At 45.7% G+C, this 23,434-nt stretch overlaps 4 protein-coding genes across 16 annotated transcripts; all 4 read right to left on the bottom strand.

Moving 5' to 3' along the window:
• Positions 1-166: 166 nt before the first annotated feature.
• On the bottom strand, positions 167-2,650 carry cnot11 (CCR4-NOT transcription complex, subunit 11). The gene is made up of 7 exons (XM_088383913.1): positions 1,975-2,650; positions 1,582-1,746; positions 1,299-1,451; positions 975-1,177; positions 700-902; positions 527-623; positions 167-451 (listed from the first exon to the last, which is right to left on the bottom strand). The coding sequence occupies exons 1-7, from the start codon at positions 2,276-2,278 to the stop codon at positions 251-253; spliced, it is 1,326 nt and encodes a 441-aa protein (XP_088240039.1). The 5' UTR covers positions 2,279-2,650; the 3' UTR covers positions 167-250.
• A 332-nt stretch (positions 2,651-2,982) lies between these two features.
• Positions 2,983-8,042, bottom strand: LOC148394597 (abl interactor 2-like). Of its 6 annotated transcripts, XM_088383906.1 has the most exons (12): positions 7,847-8,042; positions 6,978-7,145; positions 6,248-6,424; positions 6,119-6,136; positions 5,907-5,998; positions 4,988-5,107; positions 4,652-4,776; positions 4,354-4,581; positions 4,073-4,234; positions 3,890-3,967; positions 3,655-3,825; positions 2,983-3,502 (listed from the first exon to the last, which is right to left on the bottom strand). In XM_088383906.1, exons 1-12 carry the CDS (start codon positions 7,961-7,963, stop codon positions 3,327-3,329), a joined length of 1,632 nt encoding a protein of 543 aa, XP_088240032.1. In that variant the 5' UTR covers positions 7,964-8,042; the 3' UTR covers positions 2,983-3,326. The 6 variants fall into 6 exon arrangements, with proteins under 6 accessions (XP_088240032.1, XP_088240036.1, XP_088240034.1 ...); XM_088383910.1 differs by lacking the exon at positions 4,354-4,581; XM_088383908.1 differs by lacking the exon at positions 4,988-5,107.
• An 802-nt stretch (positions 8,043-8,844) lies between these two features.
• Positions 8,845-11,937, bottom strand: tmem237a (transmembrane protein 237a). 3 transcript variants are annotated; one of them, XM_088383268.1, is made up of 11 exons: positions 11,553-11,896; positions 10,781-10,854; positions 10,566-10,688; positions 10,386-10,491; positions 10,170-10,324; positions 9,983-10,106; positions 9,728-9,919; positions 9,585-9,658; positions 9,411-9,498; positions 9,219-9,340; positions 8,845-9,040 (listed from the first exon to the last, which is right to left on the bottom strand). In XM_088383268.1, the coding sequence occupies exons 2-11, from the start codon at positions 10,842-10,844 to the stop codon at positions 8,973-8,975; spliced, it is 1,116 nt and encodes a 371-aa protein (XP_088239394.1). In that variant the 5' UTR covers positions 10,845-10,854; positions 11,553-11,896; the 3' UTR covers positions 8,845-8,972. The 3 variants fall into 3 exon arrangements, with proteins under 3 accessions (XP_088239394.1, XP_088239393.1, XP_088239395.1); XM_088383267.1 differs by having other exon boundaries at positions 9,728-10,106; positions 11,553-11,937; XM_088383269.1 differs by lacking the exon at positions 8,845-9,040 and having other exon boundaries at positions 9,284-9,340; positions 9,411-9,467; positions 9,728-10,106; positions 11,553-11,916.
• Positions 11,938-15,931: 3,994 nt separating this feature from the next.
• LOC148394595 (MAGUK p55 subfamily member 4-like) lies at positions 15,932-22,134 on the bottom strand. 6 transcript variants are annotated; one of them, XM_088383264.1, is made up of 20 exons: positions 19,954-22,132; positions 19,562-19,683; positions 19,398-19,475; positions 19,089-19,172; positions 18,897-19,028; positions 18,738-18,819; positions 18,467-18,552; positions 18,278-18,349; positions 18,017-18,213; positions 17,670-17,755; positions 17,567-17,596; positions 17,442-17,462; positions 17,297-17,335; positions 17,054-17,221; positions 16,887-16,967; positions 16,714-16,807; positions 16,543-16,651; positions 16,340-16,474; positions 16,221-16,270; positions 15,932-16,132 (listed from the first exon to the last, which is right to left on the bottom strand). In XM_088383264.1, exons 1-20 carry the CDS (start codon positions 19,973-19,975, stop codon positions 16,081-16,083), a joined length of 1,740 nt encoding a protein of 579 aa, XP_088239390.1. In that variant the 5' UTR covers positions 19,976-22,132; the 3' UTR covers positions 15,932-16,080. The 6 variants fall into 6 exon arrangements, 5 of the variants coding, with proteins under 5 accessions (XP_088239390.1, XP_088239388.1, XP_088239386.1 ...); XM_088383262.1 differs by having other exon boundaries at positions 15,932-16,270; positions 18,897-19,172; positions 19,954-19,987; positions 20,629-20,666; positions 20,987-22,132; XR_015859900.1 differs by having other exon boundaries at positions 15,949-16,132; positions 16,340-16,493; positions 19,954-22,134.
• Positions 22,135-23,434: the final 1,300 nt, after the last annotated feature.

Raw genomic sequence — 23,434 nt, 5'->3', positions numbered from 1 at the left:
CTTTTAAACACAAGCTTGAGTTTCAATCTAAAGTTCCAGGAACTTGCAGTTCTTTGGACTTTGAGTTCCTCTAACTTGGGTGCTGCAGACGTCACACCAGTTGGGATAAATGACCCTAGAACAAAATGTCAACCTTAGTGACCACCAGTCAATCAATTTATGACCATTTTAGAATTCCCCCACAAAAAGGTTTTATTTCCATAATTTTGCATTGAAAGGAGTAAAACTATTTACAGTATTTTTGTAGCCCTTATTTGGTAGTCTTGGCGTCAGGAGGTCCGCCGTCGCCAGTGTCCAGACTCTTGAGGAGGCGAAAGAGTCCGGCCGCCTCGCGAATACGACTGAATTCGATGCAGAAGGCCTGGACCTCGATGAACAGGTCCTGAACGTTGATGATCTTGTTACGGATTAGAGACTGAAGGAACACGCACACCAGACGCACCAAACGGTTCTGGACAACAGCGACAGCAGCCATGTCAGTTTCGTCCCTCCAATGAAGAGCAGTCAAAAAAAAGGTACGTCCTACCTGCATGTACTTGTCTTTGATCTGCTCACAGGTGGAGATGCAGTTGGAGATGTAAAGATGGATGAACTCTGGAGGTAAGTCCACAGCCGTGGTCAACCTGAAGCACGCAATAACGTGATGAGTTTACAACACACACACAAGAAGTGGAGATGGTGTGTGAGTTTGGTGCTGACCTGTTGACAACCTCCATGGAATGCAGCGACATGTCCATGTTGACCAGCACAGAGAAGTACTCGGTAATCTGACTACTCTGCATCAGCTTCAGCAGCATCTCAATGGCCACCAGGGGGTTGTTCTCCACCAGGTCGGGAAGCTTGGCGGGGGTCAGCCCGATGTGGTACACCAGCTTGGGGTCCTTCTCCAGCTCCGCCAGCAACTATTGGTGATGGGATTCACTCCATCATCATTGTTGTTCGCCTTGTAGTATTTTTTGTTTTGTTTTGTTTACCTGCGACTGCTGCTGCGCAGACAACGGGCTCTTGAAGGCTTTGGCCATGACCCGTTTGATTTCAAGCCCGGTGCTGTTCTTGACGCACATGGAGCGGTCCCAGTGAACGCGGTGGTCCGGCTCGGTGGGGTTGAGCCACGCCAACTCATCCTCGCACACGTGCAATGGGGGAGGAGGACGAATCAGCTCAGGGCGGAAGTGACCTGAGAAAGGAAGCAAATAAAACGAACCGGCTTACTTGACACATCGACGCTGGTGTAAAACCCAAACTTGAAACGTTCACCCATGTTTGAGGCACAAAATCTAAAAATCAACTATACTAACTTTCCAACGGTGGGCGCGGCTCAGTGACCAGCGACTCGATGATCTGATTGGCCACGGAGCTGTCGAATCCCGAGTTGGACGAGTCTGGGTCGGGGTCGTTGAGGACGCTGGGGAAGCTGGCCTTGCTCTGTGTGGGCAATTCGGACTGACGCTCTGCACCAACAAAAACACACACACTGCACAATTTAGAGGTCACATAGAAAGTGGATTTATCTTTTTTTGAGTCATTTACTTTATAACACAAAAACTGGTATTTGAAAAGGGGTGTGAAGACTTTCTATACCCGCCAAGGCGAGCTGCAGGCCACTGATGTCGATGGACTGCGGCATTCCGCTGACGTCCATGCACGATACTTGTCTCGGCGTCTTCTTGAACAAATCTCGGGGCGGCGCCAACATCAGTTGTGACAGAAAGAACTTCTCAGGCTGCGTGATGGGTGGCAGGAAGCCTGGATGCAAACAAATGCCAAGTTATCGCTTACTTATTAGAATTCACTTTCTTTTAAAAGACTTTGGTTAAAATTTACATTTGTTTTCCAATAATGAAGTCGTACACATTGTTATTTTCTTTTTTTAACTTGATTTAAAAACAACTTTCAATTTTTAAATATATTCAAAAAATGTTTAACAGATAAGCATTTTATTGCAATAACAGCCGGACTTTTGGCCACACTGACCCGAGAGCAGCTTCTCGGGCTCGGGGTTGAGCAGGTGCGCGAACACGGCGGCGAAGGGGTTAGCTGCCAGCGGCTCGGTACGGTACATCTCCCAGAGCAGGTAGAGCGCGGTGAGCCGCTGCGGCGAGCTGGGCAGCAGGTCGGGCTGCTGCAGGAGCATGACGAGCACCGAGCCCGCGCGGAAGTGCTCCGCCTTGCCGAAGAAGTGGTGAAAGTGCGTGGAAAGAGTCTCGAACGTGTTGGTGCAAGCCTCCTCCGAGATGATGCCCAGCAGGTTGGACAGCTCCTTCGGTGCCAGCGTCATGGTGCTCTACGTCTTAGGGGACTCGCTACAATAATTTTGAGCGAACTTTAGGCATGGTTACATCAAGTCCCGAAAGTCTGAAAATCCAGCTGCAGGCGACCTAGCTGGCTAGCAATGAGTTAGCTTAGCGCGGCTAACCGACAGAAAAAACGAAGCCATGGCGTAAATAAAAGTCGTCAGTTTTACGCTCCAGAGGACTCAGAAGTCAACCAAGAGTTTTACTTGCCCATAAAATGAACTATTCCCGGCTAGGAGGCGCCTTATTTCGAACGAAAGAACGCGGAAAACCCGGCGAGGTTGTAATTTTAAATTGGAATTTGACTTGACCGTTTCCTGAGAGGTGCATCATGGAAGGCGTAGTTTAAACGCGGTCCCGAATCCGAATTGTGATTGGTCACTTTCTTCACAGGTGCTTTGTGGGAAATGTAGTTTAAATATGACCCAAAAAAATGGCTTCCCGCGGTGCAATATTGGAAATGGAGTTCATCGTGTTGCCGAAACAAGGCTTATGATAAACATTGATTTAAGTATCAGTTATGATTTATGACCATTTGAACCTTAAATCAAAGAAACATAAATTGAGATGAGTAGCTTGATAGCGAAGACAGACATTTGTTTGTTTATTGGGATTTGTGAAGCACATTTAAATTATATTGAACACACTTTTTTTTTTTATAAAAAGACAACAAGTCCTTAGAACAAAATATCGCAATACATTTTATTTTAAACATCTTGAACAGACTCAATGTTAGAGTAGGATTGATTTTGGTAACCAATTAACCTTATTTATACACACAAAGACACGCAGTACAACTCCATCATTTAAAGGGACGATATAGCTTAAAAGCTGAGATTAAAGCACATAAGAATATAAAATACAACTTGTGTATGTTTATAAATGTAAACATGGTACATGTGCACGCAAACACACTGTAAACTTCAAGAGTGGACAAAATGTCCGCTGGGCTCCACTTCACAACATCAAAAACACAAGGCTCAGAAATGGCATCACTATGTAAGTGTGAGGGCCTCTGGGTTAAAATAAAAGTCAGTCGGTGTAGTGCATGATGGCCTCCACGTAGTTCCCGGGGAAGAGTCCAGTGGTGGCGTTCATTACGCCCTCGAACCAGCCATCTTCATTCTTCTTCAGCACGTAGATAATGGCGCCCTCCTGAAAAGACAGCTCGTCCTCCTTGTCGGCCGTGTAGTCGTAGATGGCCACCACTGGAGGAGGAGGGAGGGAATATCATATTGTTTTTGTTTATTTCATGTAGAGATGCCGCTAAAATTTGTCTGATCCACAAAACACAACATTAGGCAAAAATAACATTCAACTCCACGCTCATGCTAAAGATGCTAAGCTAACCCATAATAACCTTTCTCCAGGTAATTGCTGGGGACCCAGGGTGGGTCTTCTTCCGCATGCAGGTCGTTGTACTCCAACTCCGCCAAGTCCTCCTCTCCCCCTTGTGCGTCGAGGTCCTGCGGGGCCCGAGCAGGTACCGTCTCCTCAGAGGTCGGCCGAAGGGGCGACGCCACGTCCGAGACTGGAAGCCAAACGGGTCACTTAGCTAATGCGTATTGGACGTTGAGAAAGTGTGGCGTACTGACTGGATTCTTGAAGGCGAGCCACGAAGCCCATGAGAGGGAGCTGAGGGGTGAACTGGAGGAGGGAGGGCGGTGGAGAGGCTGCCAAAGAATTGGTTTTATTGGTCGCTTTTCAAACATTTTTTTTGTTTGTAGTGGACTTGTGATGCGCATGCCAAGTCGTGACGTTATTCTCCCAGCACCTACCCGGGCTTTGGCTGTTGTCGTAGGGCCTGCCGTTGCTCTGCGTGCCGATTGGCTGCCCGGTGACAGAAGGCGGGCGGCGGTAGGGCAGGGAGCCGCCCACCTGTGGCGTCTGCTGGCGAGGCTGCGGGCGATTCATGCTGAAGAACTGAGGCACCACCCCACCTGGTGCACCATGCACACTTTGAATTTCAATTTTTGGAAAATGGTGATGCATCGACGTGAATTGGATGAATAACGTGGGAGGAGATGCATTCCGAACCAGACAGGAAGTAGGAACTCACCTTCCTTGGGTGATGAGGACTGAGGGGAGGGAGGCGGTGGAGGGAGGCTGCAGGCCGTGCCGGGGATCTCGTTGGGCTTGGACAGAGGGGACGGGAGGGCGTGCGCCAATGGCGGCGGCATGGTTATGGTGGCGGAGGAAGAAGAGGAGGGCGAGAAGGAGGAAGAGGAGGTCGGGGAAGAGTTGGGGGGGCTAGAAGATGAGCTAGCGGGTCCGGCGCTCGGGAAAACTTTAGGGAGATCATCAGGAAGTATAAATATATGAGCTTTTTGGGAGGCCGTCAATTACTTGCATGTTACCTGGGAAGATGGCAGGCGGCGACGGCGTCGCCACGGGGATGGGCACACCGGTGGTCCCACTGCCACTGTTCTCTCTGCTGCTGCTCCGACTGCTGCTGCTGGGGTAACTCCCTCCGCTACTGCCACTTTAAAACAGACATTTTTATGTAATTAAAATTAAGAGGATTTTTTCAAAAACATAAGATGACGGCGATGGAGAAAAATGTTAGCAACAAGCGGAAGAAACAGAAAAGAAATGTGAGAGGTGGATTGGATGATAGCTGTGGGTGGGGGCAGGGCCAAGCGCTGCGATTGGCGAAAGAGGGACTCCCCGGTGGCGGCGGCCATGTGGCTGACCTGGACGTGCGTGAGCGCTGGCAGTTGTTGTTTTGCTTTCTGCTGGTGGGGCTACAGGCGTAGTGGTTGGGGACCACCGGAGGCCGCACGGGCTCCAGGGTCCTGTAGGGGGAGCTCTTCCTGCATGTGCATATGCAGGTTAGGTTGGGAGGCCAAATACATTTGGGCCCAACATGAAAAGTTTATGATTAGCAATCACAAGCCCTGTTTTTAATCTTGTGCTCTTAAAGTGGATTGTTTGTTGATTGGAATGTTTGACCAAACACAATAACACATAATTGACATTTTGCTCCCTTTGTGAACTTCTTGTCCCTAGTAGAGAAAACCAAAACATAGATGTGAGTTGAAATGGAAAAAATGACATTGTGTTTCATTCGAATTAAAAAAACACATTTGGTCGAGTGTGAAGCTAAAAAACAGGGAGAAAGAGATTTGATGAGAAAAGACGACCAAGCGAGAAGATCTCCATGTGGCTGACCTATATACTGGAGGAGGGAGCGAAAGAAAAATGAGCTTTCATAAAGCATGATGTCTCCCAATGCCGTGTGTGAGTGTGCACGCGCTCGCCCGAGTGTGATGTCATCGCCCGTGTGCCGAGTTCAATGTGTCATCATCTGGCCTCGGGATTCTGACACACACGTTTGGTTCGTTGGAAACATTAACATAACACGAACCCTGGCTTGAAATCTTGATTTAAGACCATTTTAGAATATTTTAAAAATGTAATTATCTAATAAATAAATTAATATACTATAATAAATAAATAATGAAATGTTTAAAAAATAATAATAATTTTTGAATATCCAGAAATGCAGAAAAGGGTTGCACCTATAATTGTTTATGTATGTGTGTTGCATTGTCAGTCACAAAGAAGTTTGAGTCAAAATGGTAGCAGGCAATTCAAGATGGCGTCACATACCCAAAGTTGCTGCGTCCTGCCCTGGGGGGGCTGGGGGGCTTCTGGCTGGGCAGGCTGGAGCCAGGCTCCTTCATGTTCTCCTGCCCGTTCACCTGTCGAAACATCAGTCTTTATGATGTCACAAAAAGGAAAACTGTACAATGCTTCCTGTTATGTTTTACGCCAAACCCAATCTAGAAATGCTAATTTGAAATCCTAACCCAACGACTTACCTTCAACCTCAGCAACCACTTAACACATCAACAAATAAAGAAAAAGACACAAAGTGCAAACTGTCAGCATCACGACATTAGCATAAAGGAGTCAGGCGACGGTGACTGCTATTGATCAGCCGGAATCACCTTGACGCCGTGCCCGACGTCATCAAGCGCGCCGAAGTCCAGCGGCTTGCGCACGTAGCGCAGCGGCCTCTCCGGATTGGTTGGCGCCACGATTTTGTGAGCGCGGCTCACGTTCTTATTGGTGGTCAGCACGCCAATCTCCCGTCTCGCCACCTTCTCCTTGTGGATGCCCACCATCTGCAAAACACCAACAAGATGGCAGCACTGTACACCTGTCAATCAAATATACAATCTTGACTGCTGACAATTTTTTTGAGCACCCGTTGCAATTTCATGTACAAATTTTCGTCGCACTATAGATTTTTGGGATGCGGGGCTGGAACGCACACAACTGTCTTTTTAAAATGTTGTACAATGGTTCGTTTCACATCCACCCAGTCTTCATTGTCACTTGGCTGAGAAGCAAAAAAACATGAGATGCCGTCGGTCTTCTTTGAGCCTTGTCAGCAGCGTGGCTCTGTGTGTGTGCATGTGTGTGTGTGTCGAGGGTGGCAGCTGTTGTGTAGGCGAGTGTTGGCGCCGGCAGTGGCGCTAGCTGGCACAAAGATGAGCTTATCTACTGTCAGCATTCATTTACACCAATGCAGAACAAGTGAAAAGAGTACATTTAGATTCTATCCATCCTTCCAATCTTTCCTTTCAGTCATCCTTCCTTGCATCCTTGACTCCTTCCTTCCTAGCTTCCAGTGTCCCAATACTACTGGCCATGTTGTGCAGTTAGCCGGCCAACCTGCGCGATGTGGTTGACGGAGCTCTCCATGCAGCAAAGCTGAGACGTCTGGATGTCGAGCATCTGCAGCATGTTGTTAGCCAGAGTGTTGATGAGGTAGGCCACGCTGGCCACAGACTGCGTGGTGTAGCTCTTGGTCTCCTCCAGGGCTCCATGTTTGTCCGACGCCTGGGGCAGGACGTCAGAAGAAGCAAACAAGAAAGATGTCAAATGTCACCATTTCATCTTTTACTCCTTTTTATAGTAGTAACATGCCAACTGCGTGACTACATTTATTTTGTGTAAGCTTGGTGTTTACAGGCAAAGGACGTGTGTCATGTGTATTTGTTAGTGTGTGTATAATGTGTGTGTAAGCAGGACGAATGCAATGTAGGTCAGCGCAAACTCATTCATGCCGGAGGTTGACAAGAAACACACTGACACACACACACACAGACACACACACTTCTTTCTACGAGAAGGAGGAGGCCTGTATTACTGCAATACTATAGTATTAAACAAGACTGGTGTACATGACAATATGGGGAAAATTAAAATGGACACTCAAGTGAAATGTTTTAATCTTAATCTGTTTATAAATAGTAAAGTGTTAGTTTTTGTGTTCCTGGAAAAACTGGTCATATGATTGCAATTTATTGCTCGCAAGACAAGGCAAAAAAGTCGGCACAGCAACAACTAACTTTGTTTTAAAAAATATAAATGTGTTTCAATAATTTTAAGGCAAAATCAATTGTATAGAGTATAACTATATTATCGATTTTCAGGCGCGATAAACGGGGGTTCACTGTAAACTCGGTCCTGGCCGGTGGAACGCCCACTTCTCCCCGAAACGCCGACGCATCAGGCTCCACTTCCCCGTAAGCGATTACCTGGACATAGTTGGCCTCGCAGTATTCGGCCACGCTCTCTAAGTTGGGGAAACTGTCAAGAAGCGCCCTTCTCCCTGCGGGAATCTCCTCCTCGAGAAGCATTTGAAGCTCCGCCATCTTTACATGATTGCCTGACTTGCTGCCACAGGACAAGCTCAGCGTGCTGATGCCTTCATGGACCCTGGGAAATAGCGCGACTACTATGCGATCAGCGCTTTTGAAAACGGGGACCGACAGCATTTTACGCGAAGAAACGCTGATTTGCAAAAAATAACTGCAATCATATACGTTGTTACGTTTGGAGGTTAATTAGTTAGCGGTGTTTTATTAGTTATGAAATTTTATAATGTAAAAAGACTATCTGCGAATTTCTTATCATGGTCTTAAACGCACCATTTTACAACTCCCACTTGTGAGTTCATTCTACTTTTTTTTTTCGTTTGTAGCATCTTTAAAAATGTGATCATTTGAATTTATAATACTAATCTGCACAAAAATTACTCACGCATGATATTTGCATTTTACAATATGTCAAAGATACATACATTAATTCTAATAATGGCAATAAATAAATCAAATACTGTGTGTCACGTGGTGGCGCCACCTGCGACAGGACCACGCCCCCCTGTCAGTGGAATCGCCGTCACCTGCCACGGGCTCATGGACAGCGCTATATCAGCGCCGCCAGCGCAGACCCGAGTGTCAGTCTGTCCCGTGATGCTTCGCTCATCTGTCCCTGAGAAACTGACTTTACAATTCAAATCCACAGAACTGCTTGTCCACCCCAGCTAGATCGCCGCTCCAGCGTCAGCTATTCCCATCGTCCCCTTCCACAATAAAGTCTGTCGCTACGCACTTGGCTGTACTGTCCGATCCCTTACACTGTGTAGTAATTTAAAACAACACGAAACTTAAATTACATGTCCTATAAACTGTAAACTTAATATTTTGGATTTAGAGGTCAGCAGCGCCACCTCATGCATAAAAGTGCAAAGGCATGGCACAACAATTTGCTACTTTATTTCTTAAATTCACAAAATTACAATGGACAAAACATGTAAAAGAATTACAGTAAAAAATAGATTTTTAATATAAATACTGGGAATTGTTGATTTCAAACAAGATCTTAGGCTGGGATGTCCACATTCTCATTGCCTCTAGGATAGCTGTCAACCTCCATGGACATCAAGAACGCTGCAAAAAAAAGAAATTAATCACCTGCATAGATAAAATAATACAAATATTAAAAGCCCCAATGTTGATGTTGTCATGGTTGGTATTTGTACAAGCCCTTTTTTGGTACCAATCTGTGAAACCCGTGATCAGGGCTCTTTTATTTTGAGTCAAACAACATGATAACGCCTGACTGTACCTTCTGTGTAGTCAACATCCGGCCGCGTGGAGATGACGGCCCAGGCCAGGCCCACCAGTACGGCCACCACCAGGTTGACTACAATCCACGGTCGCAAGATCTGCTCCTCGGAACCACGAGGCCTGAGGGAATATCATGACCATATCGGATAATTCGTAACTTGTGCTGCAAGGTTATATTCAAAGTTCTCACCACAGAGTCTCGTTGGCAGTGGGATAGAGGTGAATCCGATCGCTGGTCATTTGCTGACTGAGAGAAAGGATCAACGCTATGAAGTACACTGGAAATACAACACAAGAGGCAACTCCAATATGATCATATAACTTGATTTATTTATGCTAACAATGATTCAAGTGTTTGACTTACAGAAGGAGGCGAGAGCAGCGGGATCTAACGTGATGAAGCCCCTCAGAGCCATGGAGGCCTTGGCCAGGTTGACTCTGCACCGGGCAGAAATCCCAAATCAAATAATTGTGGACTCGCCGGCGAAGCAGAAGTGGCCAACGTACCGGTCGAAGGCAGACACGGTGCTGATGGCGAGCAGCAGGTACAACAGCGACTGCGCGTTGTAGGCCAGAGAGTGATACTGCTGTAGGAGGTTGGCCAGCGTGGACATGTGCTCACCCGCCAGGACGTACACCACGCTCACGTTCCATATGGCGTAGCCTGACAGGAAGCCATGGCAGAACAGGCCCAGAACCCTACCATCGTACCATGTGATACATAGCAAGCAAAGATGCCGCACGCAAACGATGCCATCACACCTGAAGCTGCTGTGGACCTTGACGGCGATGTCTCTGGTGGTCCACATCATCTGTCTGGGCTCCAAGTAGTCGTCCACCTGGTCGGGATGTCGGAACTGCTCCACTCGCTCAGGCTGGAAACGCCCTATGCACGCGTATGCAGACTTTTGCATTTGGAAAATAGCCCTTGAGTAACATTCCAACTTACTGTTCCTCTCCACAAAGACTCTGCCAATGGGTTGACTGTTTCCATGGGGGGCGGAGAACAAGGAATGCTGGGGAATGGGCGAGAGGGCGTCCGCCGCAATGTCGTCATCTTCTGCTACGAGGTCGTTGCTGTGATGCTCTGGGTATTTGGTCTTCCTGCGCAAGACATTGATACAATGACTTTCTATATGAATACATCAATAAATGAGTTGCTTACCTCTTCTTTTTGGTCCGTCTGGTCACAGCGACCGCGGCTTCCTCCTCGTCCACCTCGGCTTCGGCCGTGTTCCCATTTGGCGTGTCGACAAGCTCCACCTGCTGATCTGAAACCACACCAAAATACTTAATGGAGCTGTAACAGAGGTATCAAGTATCAAGTCAAATTGAAGAGGCTAACCAATAGTCGGCGTCCTCTTCTTTTTCTTTTTCTTCTGTGGTGCCGCTCCATCGAGGAAGTCCGGCGTTGCTGCTTCTCTGTTCTGATTGGTCAACTCCTCAGTCCCTACCTGCACACACACCACTAAAGAAACAAGCCAATGTCATAAATGACTGATGATGTCACTAAAGTGAGTATTTTTATACTCTTGTAGTACACATAAGACAGTGAGTCACCTTCACCATCGCCATTGTTGACTTCCTTCTTAGACTTCCTCTTCCTGCCCTTGACTGTTGGCATGACGACCAGTCTGCCAATTAGTGATTGAGGTCAGTCAATTAGCGCTAAACGTTAGCAGTGATTGGATTAGCCAACTAGAGCAGATGCTACGGGGTCATGTTTAATTAAAAAACTTTTCAAGTGGTAAAAGTCATCACTTTGCAATGCTAAGATGCTAACAACAACAACATGTTCTGGGATGAAGGTGTTAGTATTTAGCTCAGATAGCATCCTGAGCAACTCCTTTGTTAACTATTAACCGTGCTGTTATCTATTATTACGGATTCTACTTTACTACAATGATAATTGTACTCTGCAACTTCCACTGGTACTAATTTGATTCACACACAACTGGTTACTACTACTGCGGGTGGTATAACTACTAGTATGCTATGCTAAGTATGTATTACGTCTGGTGGAAATAGTATGCTACGTATACTATTGCCGGTAATTACGACTATGCCACGCATGTTACTACTTGTATGCTTCATGCATTGCTACTAGTACTGGCACTAGTAGTTGTATGATACATATATGACTCCTGGTAGTGCTACACATATAACTAGTATACTATGTGTTGCACCTCAGACACAACAGTTATGACTATCAAGTGTTCCCACTGGCACTAGTGCTATGGTACATGTATTACTACAAGTAATGTTACTATGCTGCTCATATTACTACTGTTTTGTTATGTACGCTACACATGCTAAAGCTACTGCCTCTCACCTGTCCACGCTTTTTTGCGCTCAGCTCGTCTTCACGATGGCGACATAGACACTGATGTGAGTGACAGGTGGACATGTGCTGAGCTACTGGGAGAGCTTTGTGATGATGTAATTAGCAAAGCATTAGCAGAGCAGCCATTGACGCTAATCTGACCAGCAGGAGGCCTCACAAATGATTTGTACTTGGGTCAAACTGTCGCTATCAAAAGACCTTCAAAAGATGATTGATTCAAGAAGAAAATAACACAAAATAAGTTTGGAAGAACGCAAAAATGTTAATGAACTGTGCCATACTTTTCCTCCACAACACTACATCAAGTCATGAAAATGATATATATGACTAGGAAAGTGTCTTTCCTCATGGTAATCCAGTATTTTGTGACTGAAACACTACGACACTGAAACACAAAAGGTACAGTGGTAAATCCCGTTAGCTTGCGCTGATTAGCTCCATGTGGCGGATTAGCAGAGAGGGAGAGCGAGGTGTTGTTAAATATTAGGGATGTAGGTCATCAGTTGCTAGAGAGCTAAATAGGTGTGAGTGTAGATAGGTTGTAAAGGAAAATGTGCTTTCGGGAGTTTGCAAACATATTTTTTCAGAATCAGAAATCAGAAAACCTTTATTGTCATTCTACATAGTACAATGAAATTGGAGACCTCCATCCAGTGCATGAGGTAGATACGAGTAACATAGTCAAGTAATCGACTAATAGAAAAGTAGATGAATAATCGGAAACAGTAGTGCGGACAAAGTGCAGTAGTAGTGCAGGAGGAAAGTGTCGTCAGTGTCGGCTGGAGTTGAGGGCGGCTATGGCTTGGGGAAAGAAACTGTTTTTGAGTCTGTTTGTCCTGGTCTTCATTTGCCTGTAGCGTCTTCCAGAGGGCAACAGGTCAAACAGGGCGGAGCCAGGGTGGGAGCTGTCCGCTGAGATGGTCTTAGCCCTGCTGAGGCAGCGGGTAGTGTAGATGTCCGTAAGGGAGGGGAGAGGGCGGCCGATGATCCTCTGGGCTGCCTTCACCACTCTCTGCAGCTTCTCCCTGTCAGCGGTGGTGGAGCTGCCGAACCATACTACGATGCAGTAGGTCAGTAGACTCTCAATGGAAGATCGGTAGAAGGTCAGCAACAGGTCGGTGTTGAGGTTGTACCTCCTGAGGACTCTCAGGAAGTGTAACCGCTGCTGAGCCTTCTTGACGATGGTGGTGATGTTCTCTGACCAGGAGATCCGGTCAGAAATGTGGACGCCCAGGTACTTGGTGCTGTGGACCCTCTCCACCTGCTCGCCGTTGATGAAGAGGGGAGTTGGCTCAGGGCTGTGCCTTCTGAAGTCTATGATGAGCTCGTTGGTGTTCTTGGTGTTCAGAGCGAGATTGTTTTTAGAGCACCAGTCGACCAGCTCCAGGACCTCCTCTCTGTAGGCTACCTCATCGCCATTGGAGATGAGACCGACCACAGTGGTATCGTCGGCGAACTTAACAATCCGGTTGTGGTTGTGGGCCGGTCTGCAATCGTGAGTGTAGAGGCAGAAGAGGAGGGGGCTCAACACACAGCCCTGTGGGGAGCCGATGCTCAGCGTACGGGTGGAGGAGAGACGGGAGCCAACTCTCACAGCCTGGAGTTGGTTGGTCAGAAAGTCATTAATCCAGGCACATGTGAGAGAGGGGAGTCCGAGAGTGTCCAGCTTTGTGGTGAGTCTGTCCGGGAGAATGGTGTTGAATGCCGAACTGCAATCCACAAAGAGCATCCGGACATAGCTCTGCTGCTGCTCCAGGTGGTTCACCGCACAATGGAGGGCTACGGCGATGGCGTCCTCTGTGGATCTGTTGGTCCGGTATGCAAACTGGTGGGGGTCGAGGTGTAGGGGAAGATAATCCTTGATGTGCTGAAGAACCAGCCTCTCAAAGCACTTCATGATCACCGGAGTGAGGGCCACTGGTCGGTAATCATTCAGGCTAGAGATGGCCGACTTCTTCGGCACTGGGATGATGGTTGAGGTTTTCAGGCAGGGCGGGACGGTTGCTAGGGCCAGGGAGCGGTTGAAGATCGTGGTGAAGGTGGGGGCGAGCTCCTCAGCGCATGCCCTCAGCACCTTGCCGGGGACCCCATCCGGGCCTGCGGCCTTTCCGGGATTCACTGCAAGGAGCACCTTTCTGACCTTGTGCTCCTGAACAGTGAGTGGAGTGATGTCAGAGCTGGGAGGGGGAGGGGGCAGGGCAGGGACAGGGGAGTGCCGCTGGGATGTTCCAAACCGAGCAAAGAAGCTGTTTAGCTCCTCTGCCAGCTGTGCGCCTTGGTCTTCGACTTGAGCGGCACTGCCCCTGAAGTTGGTGATCTCCTGGATGCCCTGCCACACCTTATTGCCGTTGTTGCTGGACAGGTGGGACTCGATGCGTTGTCTGTGGTCCGCTTTCGCCCGTTTGACTCCTCTCCTCAGCTCAGTCTGGCAGCGCTGTACAGAGCTCTGTCTCCTGACCTGAAGGCGGTGTCGCGGGCTCTGAGGAGAGAGCGGACCTGGCTGCACATCCAGGGTTTCTGGTTAGGGAAGACCCGGATGGTTTTGGTCACAGTCACATTGCTGGCGCAGAACTGGATGTAGCCCAGAACTGTGTCTGTGTGTGTCCCCAGCTCCTGGTGGTCGAACAGGTCCCAGTCTGTCCGTTGAAAACAGTCTTTGAGTTTGTGGAGTGCATCCTCAGGCCAGGAGGTGATGGTCCTTAAGGTGGGTCTGAGTTTGCGTCTGAGGAGGGTGTAGGCAGGGAAGAGCAGGAGGGACAGATGGTCCGATTGCCCGAGGTGGGGGAGGGGGATAGCTCTGTATGCATGTTTGATGTTGGTGTAGACATGGTCCAGGGTGTTCTCACCCCGTGAAGCACACTTTACGTGCTGGTGGAAATTCGGCAGTACAGTCTTTAAGTTGGCCTTGTTAAAATCCCCCGCTACAATGTGGAAGCCATCAGGGTGAGCCCGTTGTTGTTCACTCACAGCTCTCAGCAGGAGAGAGAGTGCCGTGTTACGTCAGCGTCGGGTGGAATGTAAACAGCAATGACGAGAACAACAGCGAGCTCCCTCGGGAGGAAAAAAGGCCGGCACCTGACTGCCATGTACTCGAGGTCCGGACAGCAGTGGCTGCCTACGATGGTCGCATTGTTGCACCAGTTATCGTGCACATACATACAAAGCCCCCCACCTCTGCGTTTACCGGAGTCCAATGTTCTGTCCGCGCGTAGCAGGGAGCGGCTTGCTAGCTGCATGCTAGCATCGGGGATATCCGGGCGCAGCCAGGTTTCGGTTATAATAATCACACAACAGTCCCGGACGTAGTGGTTTCCCGTGAGCTGTAGATCCAGGTCATCCATTTTATGCAGCAGGGATCTGGCGTTGGAGAGAAACAGGCTCGGGAGAGGCGGCTTGTGCGGTTGTTTACGTAGCCTTAGCATTAGGCCAGACCGACGGCCTCGCTTTTGCTTCCTCTCTCTTCTCCGCCTGCGTCGCCTCCCAGACCCGACAACAATCCACGGAGACCCCGGCGGTCTCGCAATCTCGTCTGGGTTTTTAAGGTTGTGTTAAACTTATAATCATATTAATATCTAGTATTGGAGTGCTCGTGTGGATTGGTGGGGGCCGAAGAATGTGCAGGCAAACTGCATGAACTTGTTTTCTTCGAAGTGTTGTGGAATAGGCCCGGATAGGGAGTACCGGAGGAGACCACCTCAAGGTCGGTGAGGAACGAGAACAATAGCACGTCTATGAGACCGGGCTTCGAGGGGAAAACCCAACCGCCTGACCTCAGCGACACCTGGACGGGGAGGAGATGGCCATCGACCAATCATCTCACAATATTTTGCATGCTTTAATATTCATATTGTGTTTCTTTAAAACTGGGCAACCCGGAAGAATGTGTCGTCTTTTGGTGGTCACAAAAACGCACGAGTTTTAGTGTGAGGGACCCGGGACCCAGGCCTGTATTAGTGCGCTTTGTCAGGAATAAATAATTGGTAAATTTGGTCTAATTGATCTACTGGTCCTCTCTTTGACAGAACGAACTCGCAAAATTGTTAGGTGCGCCAGTGTGTGGATTAGGACATAGCAATTTATGTGTTAAGTGTTGATCGCAATTTGGAGTCAGATCAATAACTAGAATCCGTAACCTAACAGTTGATAGCTAGATATTCTAGGTAGGTGGGTGGGGTAAATAGGTAGGTTGTAACAAGTTGAATAATGAGTGCCAGTAGGTTGCTAGCGAGTTAGCTATTTGGGTTGATGGGTAGTAAAATGGGCAGTCATGTAAGTACGCAAAGTAAATAGGTTGCGCTGTTTGTAGCTAGCTAGATAAATCGGAATGGTACATTAATCACTAGACAGAAAAAGACAAACTGTTGACATTGAACTTTAATTTGTAAGTTGTTCGCATGCCTGCACATTCACACACAGCCTGCAGGTGGCGCTAGCTGCTCATCAATGTTAACGGTGTACTGAAATTTAGCAGTTGTCCGTGCTATAGCTTCCTGTGATGCTAGTCCATATGTAGTGTTCAGTTAGTCCTGGCCTCGGGTCCAGCTGACAGGTATCCAGCTTTCATCCACCTGTGCCCGGTGGATAGCGGCATGAAGCTTAGCACAAGTGTCACTTAGCTGCTCATTGACTAGCACTTCATCAAACAAATGTTTGTACTTCTGCTCCATCTGCAGAGACGACTCCCCCAGGTCCAGAAGGTCTTGATTCTGTAGCACATACATAGAAATTATTATTCATACCTGAGAGGTATGGACACATGTTCTACTCAGTCTTACAGTGATGTATCTGTTGTGCAGGTAACTGCAAATGATTCTGGCGTTCACTCTAGTTTGTGCAAGTTTCTCCAAGGTGGGAGCTTTGATGAAGATCACATACGGCTTGTACTTCCAGGTCCTCAGTGGAGGAATGTTCTACAACAAGACAGATACTCTTTCAAAACAGTAAAACGTATTAATTCTGCTACGGTGCTGTATTGTACATGTGGTTGGATGTCAACGATGCACACACGTCCCCGTTTGATGACCTCGTTGATGGCGTCGATGCTGGTCCCGTACTTGTGCCCCTTATACTCGCCGTATTCCACAAACCTGCGCAAACACACACAGAGTCAGGTGTGTGTGAAGAATGTAAAATCCAAAAAGAGGATCACCTGTGGCTGCACACCATGTAGTCAAAGAGCTCTTTGTTGACAAAGTGGTACTCTCTGCCTGTCTGTTCCCACGCTCTGATTGGTCGGGTGGTGTCTGCGGCAGCCAATCATAATAAACGTTACTCAGTTACTCACGGATTTCATATGCGGCGTTCAAGGAGGCGCTGATGTACGTGGAGTTGTTCCCTCGTATGTGTCCGGGTTGAGTTTAATGAGGGTCTGTCTCAGCTTGTTGATGCCTACTCCGGACGCGCCTGTCCAGCACAAAAGAAATGGACAATAAGACAAAAAAGAGAGGCCAAAGTGTTGACAAAGGTATTCTAAGTGACGCTCTTCTCACCTACGAGGATGATGAGTCGGTGGTGGTCCTGTGGGGGTCGTCGGTAGAGGACCACTTCCTCGTAGGGCATGGCCACAGTGGAACAGGAGGTGGCGATGCTGGTGCAAGACATTCGCCTTCTCTTGGACAGCGACCTCCTCAACAGACAAAAACTACGACGGAAACCCGCTAAGGACACAATGACGTTTATTTTATTACAACTAAAAAGTATGCAATAATATATTCAATATTGTGCAATCTTACCAAGGTAGAGCCCATCAGGAAATTCTGATGGTTCTGACTCTGAAAAATATGACATCACATTGCCTTGCATGACCACAACACCCGACTGGCCTACTAACTTCATGACCAACTAACTACCTGACTAACTTCCAGGAGACTTACCTACCAATATGTATTTCTTCCGGATCTGTTGGATTTTAAAAAAGCCATATGTTTTTTTATAGTCTACAAGATTATAAAAGTCTACAGTGTCCTTAATAAAATACAAGTATTATAAAAAGTATGCATTACCCGCAGTGAATTTCTCTTGAGGTTCCTCCTCTGGAACAGAAAACATTCATTCTCTACATGTCATCTATAAAATTGTATACATTCCATTTGAGCTGGCCCTCACCTGCTCTGCTGCCTCCACCGCCACACTCATCCTTATCATGCTTATCATCTTTACACTCCTTTTGATCCATCTGTTCCTTCTCTTTACTGATGACATCATCACAAACGATACACCACCACATGATGAGTTAATAGTTAGATAGATAGATAGATAGATAGATAGATAGATAGATAGATAGATAGATAGATAGATAGATAGATAGATAGATAGATAGATAGATAGATAGATAGATAGATAGATAGATAGATAGATAGATAGATAGATAGATAGATAGATAGATAGATAGATAGATAGATAGATAGATAGATAGATAGATAGATAGATAATTAGTTGTGGTGTCAGGTAACCTCTTCAACGTGGCGGCGGATGGAATTAATCCAACAAAGGAGGCTGAGCTGGTGAGCTTCCTGGCCTGCCACCACTGTCCATCTGACTGGTCCAAGACCTCCAGCACTTCCCCCTTACTGAAGAAAACCCCGACATCAGGGCAGGGTATGGAAGAGTCCCGCAAGGGGCAGTAGTCTACCATGGACCTCATGTAGACCTGACGTAGGAAAAATAGATACTCAGCACACATCTCTCACATGAGGATGCTGAAGGTTCCTCACTGGTTTGTTGATGCTGCTCAGATGGAAGGTGTTTGGAACTACTTTGAAGAGAATGGTGCCCTCTGACCTCATCTGAGGACACAAATGATTGAGACTTGAGTAACAAATCTGAGACACATAAGAAATGGGAGGAGCAATATGGCAAATGGGGAGCATGAGAATCGTGGTAACGTTGACAAGCAGACAAACCAGCATCTGGATGACCTGCTCGGGGTCCAACCCTACCAGTGGCTTCCCATCCACCTCCAGCAGATGATCTCCAGGATGGAGAAGACCTGACACACACATACAGAATGTGTTACTGCACATCTGAACTATTGTTTCTCACACACACACACACACACACACACACACACACACACACACACACACACACACACACACACGCACACACACACACACACACACACGCACGCACACACGCACACACACACACACACACACACACACAAACACACACCGCTACGGTCTGCAAGTCCTCCACGAATAACTCTTGCGATAAATATTTCTCCGGTCTTCTTGTCCTTCCTTATGGTGGCCCCCTGAAACACATCCACACACAGTAAGGACAAATGGCAATGCTGGTCCCCACTCAAAAGTTCTTCATTTGTGTTCTGACCAGAGGTTGTTCATTCTTAGCCAAACAAACGATCCTCACGATGTCCTTATCTTCAGCCAGCCCGTCAGGTAGCGGCGCCAAGACGGGTCCGAAGTCTGCTTGAGCCACGGCGTCGTGACAGGACAACAGAGCCTGAAGATGGTTTGAGATTAAGGACCGTTTAAGGACCCGGTAGGTGACTAGATGGAGAACCTTTATGTGTGGAGAGCTCAGGAGGATCTGAAGCTCTGTAGCCTCCACAGAAGGAGTCTGGACTGTATGCAGGACACCCTGGACCTCAATAACAAAAGAAAGAAGCCAGAGTTAGTGCAGCATTCTCCTTCTTTTCTCAGCAGAAAAGCGGGTGTGCCTGCTAATATTCGCTCAATAGTTAATTGGATCGTCTGTGATGCAAACAATCAATTAATTTGCCAATCAGTTCGTCAATTAGTCACTTAGTTCAACAGCTAGTCACTTAATTAGCAAGTTTTCATAATTGTTATGCTAATTGTTTGCAATAACCTCGCGTGAAAGTCCCGAAGCGTGAGACAGGAGAGGGCGGGGCAAAATTGTCTTGAAAGTCAACAGGCACTCATAAATCTGTAGAAGAAGAAAAAAGGAAGTTATGCTTGACGATGGTAGTCACTTCTGGGTGTCCCCGTCCCTTCTCTTGGTTGGAATCGGACCTGAAGCAGGGCGCGCAGCCACGGAGCGCTCAGGAGTTTGTGAAGAAGATGAGCGCCATTGACGTTTCTCGCGGCGGCCTCGCTGACATCTTCCACCATCATGGATAGGACCCCAATGACGCCTGGAAATTAGTTAAAATGGCAGCTGTAAAGTATAAACTTCCCGTGTCTTTTCAGGTATGGCGTAGTGATACTTTTTTGTCTGTCTACTCATAAATGACATGACGCAAATAATTCAAATTATTTTCAATTTAACGTTTTATGTGGTTCAACTTTGTTAGCGATCAGATTTGAGCAAAAGCGGGACACTGGAAAACGGGTCAAATAAATCTAAAATGGCGTCTCCCGCCATAATCGAAGAACTTCCGGTTGTCTGATTGTGTGTTTCCTACCGTTCTCCTCAGTGTGAGTCATGACGACATTCCTCTATCAGCATCAGCATGGCCCGGAAAATAAAGCACATCAACTTTTTAATGCTCGAACATAGTGGAACATCAACTACCTGTGGAAGCATATTGTTCCACCAGGAGGCGCCATCACGCTACACTGACACAAATAGAGTTGAGCTTCCGTCGACCGTGTTCTAAATGTGGACCAATGCCAGCTTTAGTTTTCTTCTATTAGACTTCCAAGAATGAGCTCAGTTCTGAAGAGCAAAGCCTTACAAAAGTCTTCATTTGCCTTTAAAAGGTCATATACTCTATATGATAATACTCTATCAACGTGACTTTAGTAGCTACTGTAACCTTTTCATCACTTCTTTTCATGATTATTATATTCATGTATGACTGGGGGAAAATTGCAACAAAAAAGAAAAAAGGTACCCCCTAAAATGAAATCTTCCTGTTGGAGAAAGAGTCCTAAATGGCTGGTCCATTTGAGGGCCACTGGAGTCAGGCTAGTGCGTGTCTCTTGACCAGTCATAGAATAAAATTAAGGCAATTTCTTCTTCAAATAATTGTCAATATGTGCCAATAGTGAAACTTTGACACTGTTAAATGATGTAACGTTAGCATTTATTGCAAAGGATGTAATACTAAAGAATGTACTCACAAGTTTCAACTCACCTCATGATCGTCTCGTTGGAGTCTCACGCTGATGTTTGCTGTTTGAATGCCAGCGTTACTCAAAACAGACTCTAATCCTTAAGCCTTTAAACTCGCTCACACGCGCGCACACATTTTGTAGTTAATTAGATGGACAAACTGATAGGAGAGATGTTGTATGTTTTTAAATGTCATTGTTTTTCTTGCACACAAACTCGGGGTTACTTAGTAATTAAAAAAATGTATTTTTAAAAATCTGTCAACATTTTGAAATATTAAAATAAACACATTTTTAAAACGCAAGAACTACTGCTGGATTCTGTCCACAATTTAGGGAGTGCGTTATCTGCGCCTCACGGCAAAAGCCTTTGCCAATCACCTGTTATCCAATTTACTCACTGCGTGCTCGTTTGATTTCTTCAGATTTAGGAAAATGCAAAGACACTGAAGCAGAAATTAGACTTAGACAGATTGGTTGAGTTCAATCACAATTCTTGTTCAAAAAGCTCTGTTTTCAGGAAAGTGCAATACAGCGCTGGGCCCTTCAAGAGCGGAAAGTCTCCATTCAGAAAAGGCAAAGTCCAAGGTTGTTAGATCAGTTTTATATTCAGTAGCACATTGTGGGCCGGGATTGATGGGCGATGAGTCTTCGGGGTGGGGCAAGTTCGAAGCAGAGTCTGCTTGCATGGGAGTGGTGCTGATTATGGGCGATTCGGTGTGGAGGTGGGGGGCTGTTGGTGTGTGTGTGTGGAGGGGGGCTGTTGTCTTCCATCCCGTCTTTCGGCCTTGGCGATCATCTTTGGCCGAGTCTTTGGGTGGCTCCTTCTGGCACCTGGTGGTTTTATCTCCACGTGACCTTCCTGTGAACATTCTTCTCCAATCTTAGACATACACTGTCGTACTGCTGGATTCTTTTAATTTTGTCATTTTGTACGAAATTATGTTAGCTTTTGGCTATGACATCATTAATCTATTGCTGTTCTTTTGATACATCGTGTCTTTGCTTATTCTTAGTTTAATCATGCTTCCAACCGTATCTTTTCTTTGTTAGGCAAACTATTTCCCTCTGTGCAGAGTGTTCAGTAGTAATCAAAAACTGGCGTCTAGCATTAGTCAAAACATAAGATACAATCAAGTACTGAACGGTCAAGACGACTCTGGTCGTGTCCATGATTCAGAGAAAAAACATCAGGCATGCATTACACAGTTCCTTAAGGGTCATTAAGCTATTTAGGCAATATATCAAAAGTCATTTGTTATTTCAAAGTGCTCAGAAATATATCAGATCATAAAGTTATAAAAACCTTTCTCATCACCACTTATCAAAAATGTCTAGTTATGTCTTCTTTATTGATTTGGTGTGTAGGTATAATTATATGCTTAAAATGTTTCTTTTATTTATTTAAGATGTGAATATACTTGTCTGCTTATGTACTTTATTCAATGAGGTTTGAGCATATCTGTTTTTGTAGCTAGGCAGGACTTTTTGTATTTTGACCCCATTTCCTGCACTACATATTTTATAGAAAATATCAAATTCCATGATTTTAAAGATTGTACATGTAATCAAACTGTCAAATGTGCAAGTAGAACTTGAATGTCTACTTTTGTTAAAAAAAAAAGAAAAAATTGTCATTACTGGGTGGCTACAAGAGTGCCCATATAAGTATCAGCTCAAGTTGAACCTTCCGAGCGTCTGACATTTAGTTTTTATGTTTATTATTTATTTAGTTAACGAGTGCGCGAGGGAAATAAGCGTGAACGATAAAAGATGTACATACAGTATATCATAAGAGACGTGCGCAGGCCAGAGGCACAAAGCAAATTTAAGCTAACGACTTCATTACAGATGCGTCACGTGATGCATTAAAGCTGACCATGTCCCAAAGTAGAGAACAGTGAAGTTTATTCAACATGAAAAGTCAGATATTTTCAAACATGGAAAAAGATAAATAATTCAAGACCAGCCGAATTTTTCACAGTAACGACTGATTTGTTTAAGAAAAAGGTTAAAGTGTGATAGGAATAAAATCCCATTTTTTAAAATACAAATCAATCCAAAATGAAAAAAATGTGTTTCAAGAAAAGTTTTCATTTGATGAAAATAAAGTACAAATTATGTTAGATTATTTTTTTGTTTTGTGTGTGCGACAAAACGAAGCAATTTAAAAACAAATAATAATTATATTTGCATTTCCGGGGTGTCCCTTTTAAAGTGTTCAAATGGATGGTTTGGCTGTGGGCAACAGGGGGCACTGTTGCTCCAGATGGACTTTAAAAAAGGTTTTTTCTTTTTTCCCCAACGAGTCTGGCATCCATAGACGAAAATAGCAAGTCTAATAAATATGTATTTACAAAAGAAAACATATATTAAAAAATAGAAATGAACGTATAAAAACCATTAAACCTATTTAACCTAAGTAAGTGAAATGTCAATGAAAAAACTATTGAAATAACCTCCAAAATAAAACATGAAATGGTAAATAAAAAATAAATATTTGAAAACAAATAGAAAATAATAAAGTGCTAAATAACAATGTGAAAATAAATGAAAAATATGTTACAATGTTTTTCATTGAAAGAAATCTGTCTTTTATTTGATTAAAATCTCAAATAAATTTACACCAAGCATGAGTATATTGCATTCTTTCATTTTATTTTGAAAAATCACAATTTGGCTGATGACTGATTTAGTTTGAAAATAAGTGAGTCATGCGCATGCATTCGCGCACGCACACACTCACATACACATCTGATCAATGCTAATGGAGTCTATCTACACTGCCCGGTAACAAGAGCCGGCTTGTGTGTGTGTGTGTGTGGGGGG

Source organism: Syngnathus floridae, chromosome 8, assembly GCF_059516105.1.
Source record: "Syngnathus floridae isolate MCC-2025c chromosome 8, RoL_Sflo_1.0, whole genome shotgun sequence".
NCBI lineage: Eukaryota > Metazoa > Chordata > Actinopteri > Syngnathiformes > Syngnathidae > Syngnathus > Syngnathus floridae.
Note: the sequence above shows the minus strand (reverse complement) of the source record. Positions and strands in the feature narration are given on the sequence as shown.

Excerpts from the sequence above, each read along its gene's own strand:
- LOC148394597 (XM_088383906.1), bottom strand. The coding sequence starts at position 7,963 with ATGGCGGAGCTTCAAATGCTTCTCGAGGAGGAGATTCCCGCAGGGAGA. Across the intron at positions 7,146-7,846 it reads GCGAGGCCAACTATGTCCAG|GCGTCGGACAAACATGGAGC; the intron begins GTAATCGCTTAC and ends GTCCTGCCCCAG. Across the intron at positions 6,425-6,977 it reads CCGTCAACCACATCGCGCAG|ATGGTGGGCATCCACAAGGA; the intron begins GTTGGCCGGCTA and ends GGTGTTTTGCAG.
- tmem237a (XM_088383267.1), bottom strand. The coding sequence starts at position 10,844 with ATGCCAACAGTCAAGGGCAGGAAGAGGAAGTCTAAGAAGGAAGTCAAC. Across the intron at positions 10,689-10,780 it reads CAACAATGGCGATGGTGAAG|TGGTGTGTGTGCAGGTAGGG; the intron begins GTGACTCACTGT and ends TTGTTTCTTTAG. Across the intron at positions 10,492-10,565 it reads GAAGAGGACGCCGACTATTG|ATCAGCAGGTGGAGCTTGTC; the intron begins GTTAGCCTCTTC and ends GTGTGGTTTCAG.
- LOC148394595 (XM_088383260.1), bottom strand. The coding sequence starts at position 19,975 with ATGACTCACACTGAGGAGAACG. Across the intron at positions 17,222-17,296 it reads TCCTGATGGGCTCTACCTTG|CGGGTTTCCGTCGTAGTTTT; the intron begins GTAAGATTGCAC and ends TTGTGTCCTTAG. Across the intron at positions 16,968-17,053 it reads CCGACTCATCATCCTCGTAG|GCGCGTCCGGAGTAGGCATC; the intron begins GTGAGAAGAGCG and ends TGTGCTGGACAG.
- cnot11 (XM_088383913.1), bottom strand. The coding sequence starts at position 2,278 with ATGACGCTGGCACCGAAGGAGCTGTCCAACCTGCTGGGCATCATCTCG. Across the intron at positions 1,178-1,298 it reads GCCGCGCCCACCGTTGGAAA|GTCACTTCCGCCCTGAGCTG; the intron begins GTTAGTATAGTT and ends TTCCTTTCTCAG. Across the intron at positions 452-526 it reads TCAAAGACAAGTACATGCAG|AACCGTTTGGTGCGTCTGGT; the intron begins GTAGGACGTACC and ends GCTGTTGTCCAG.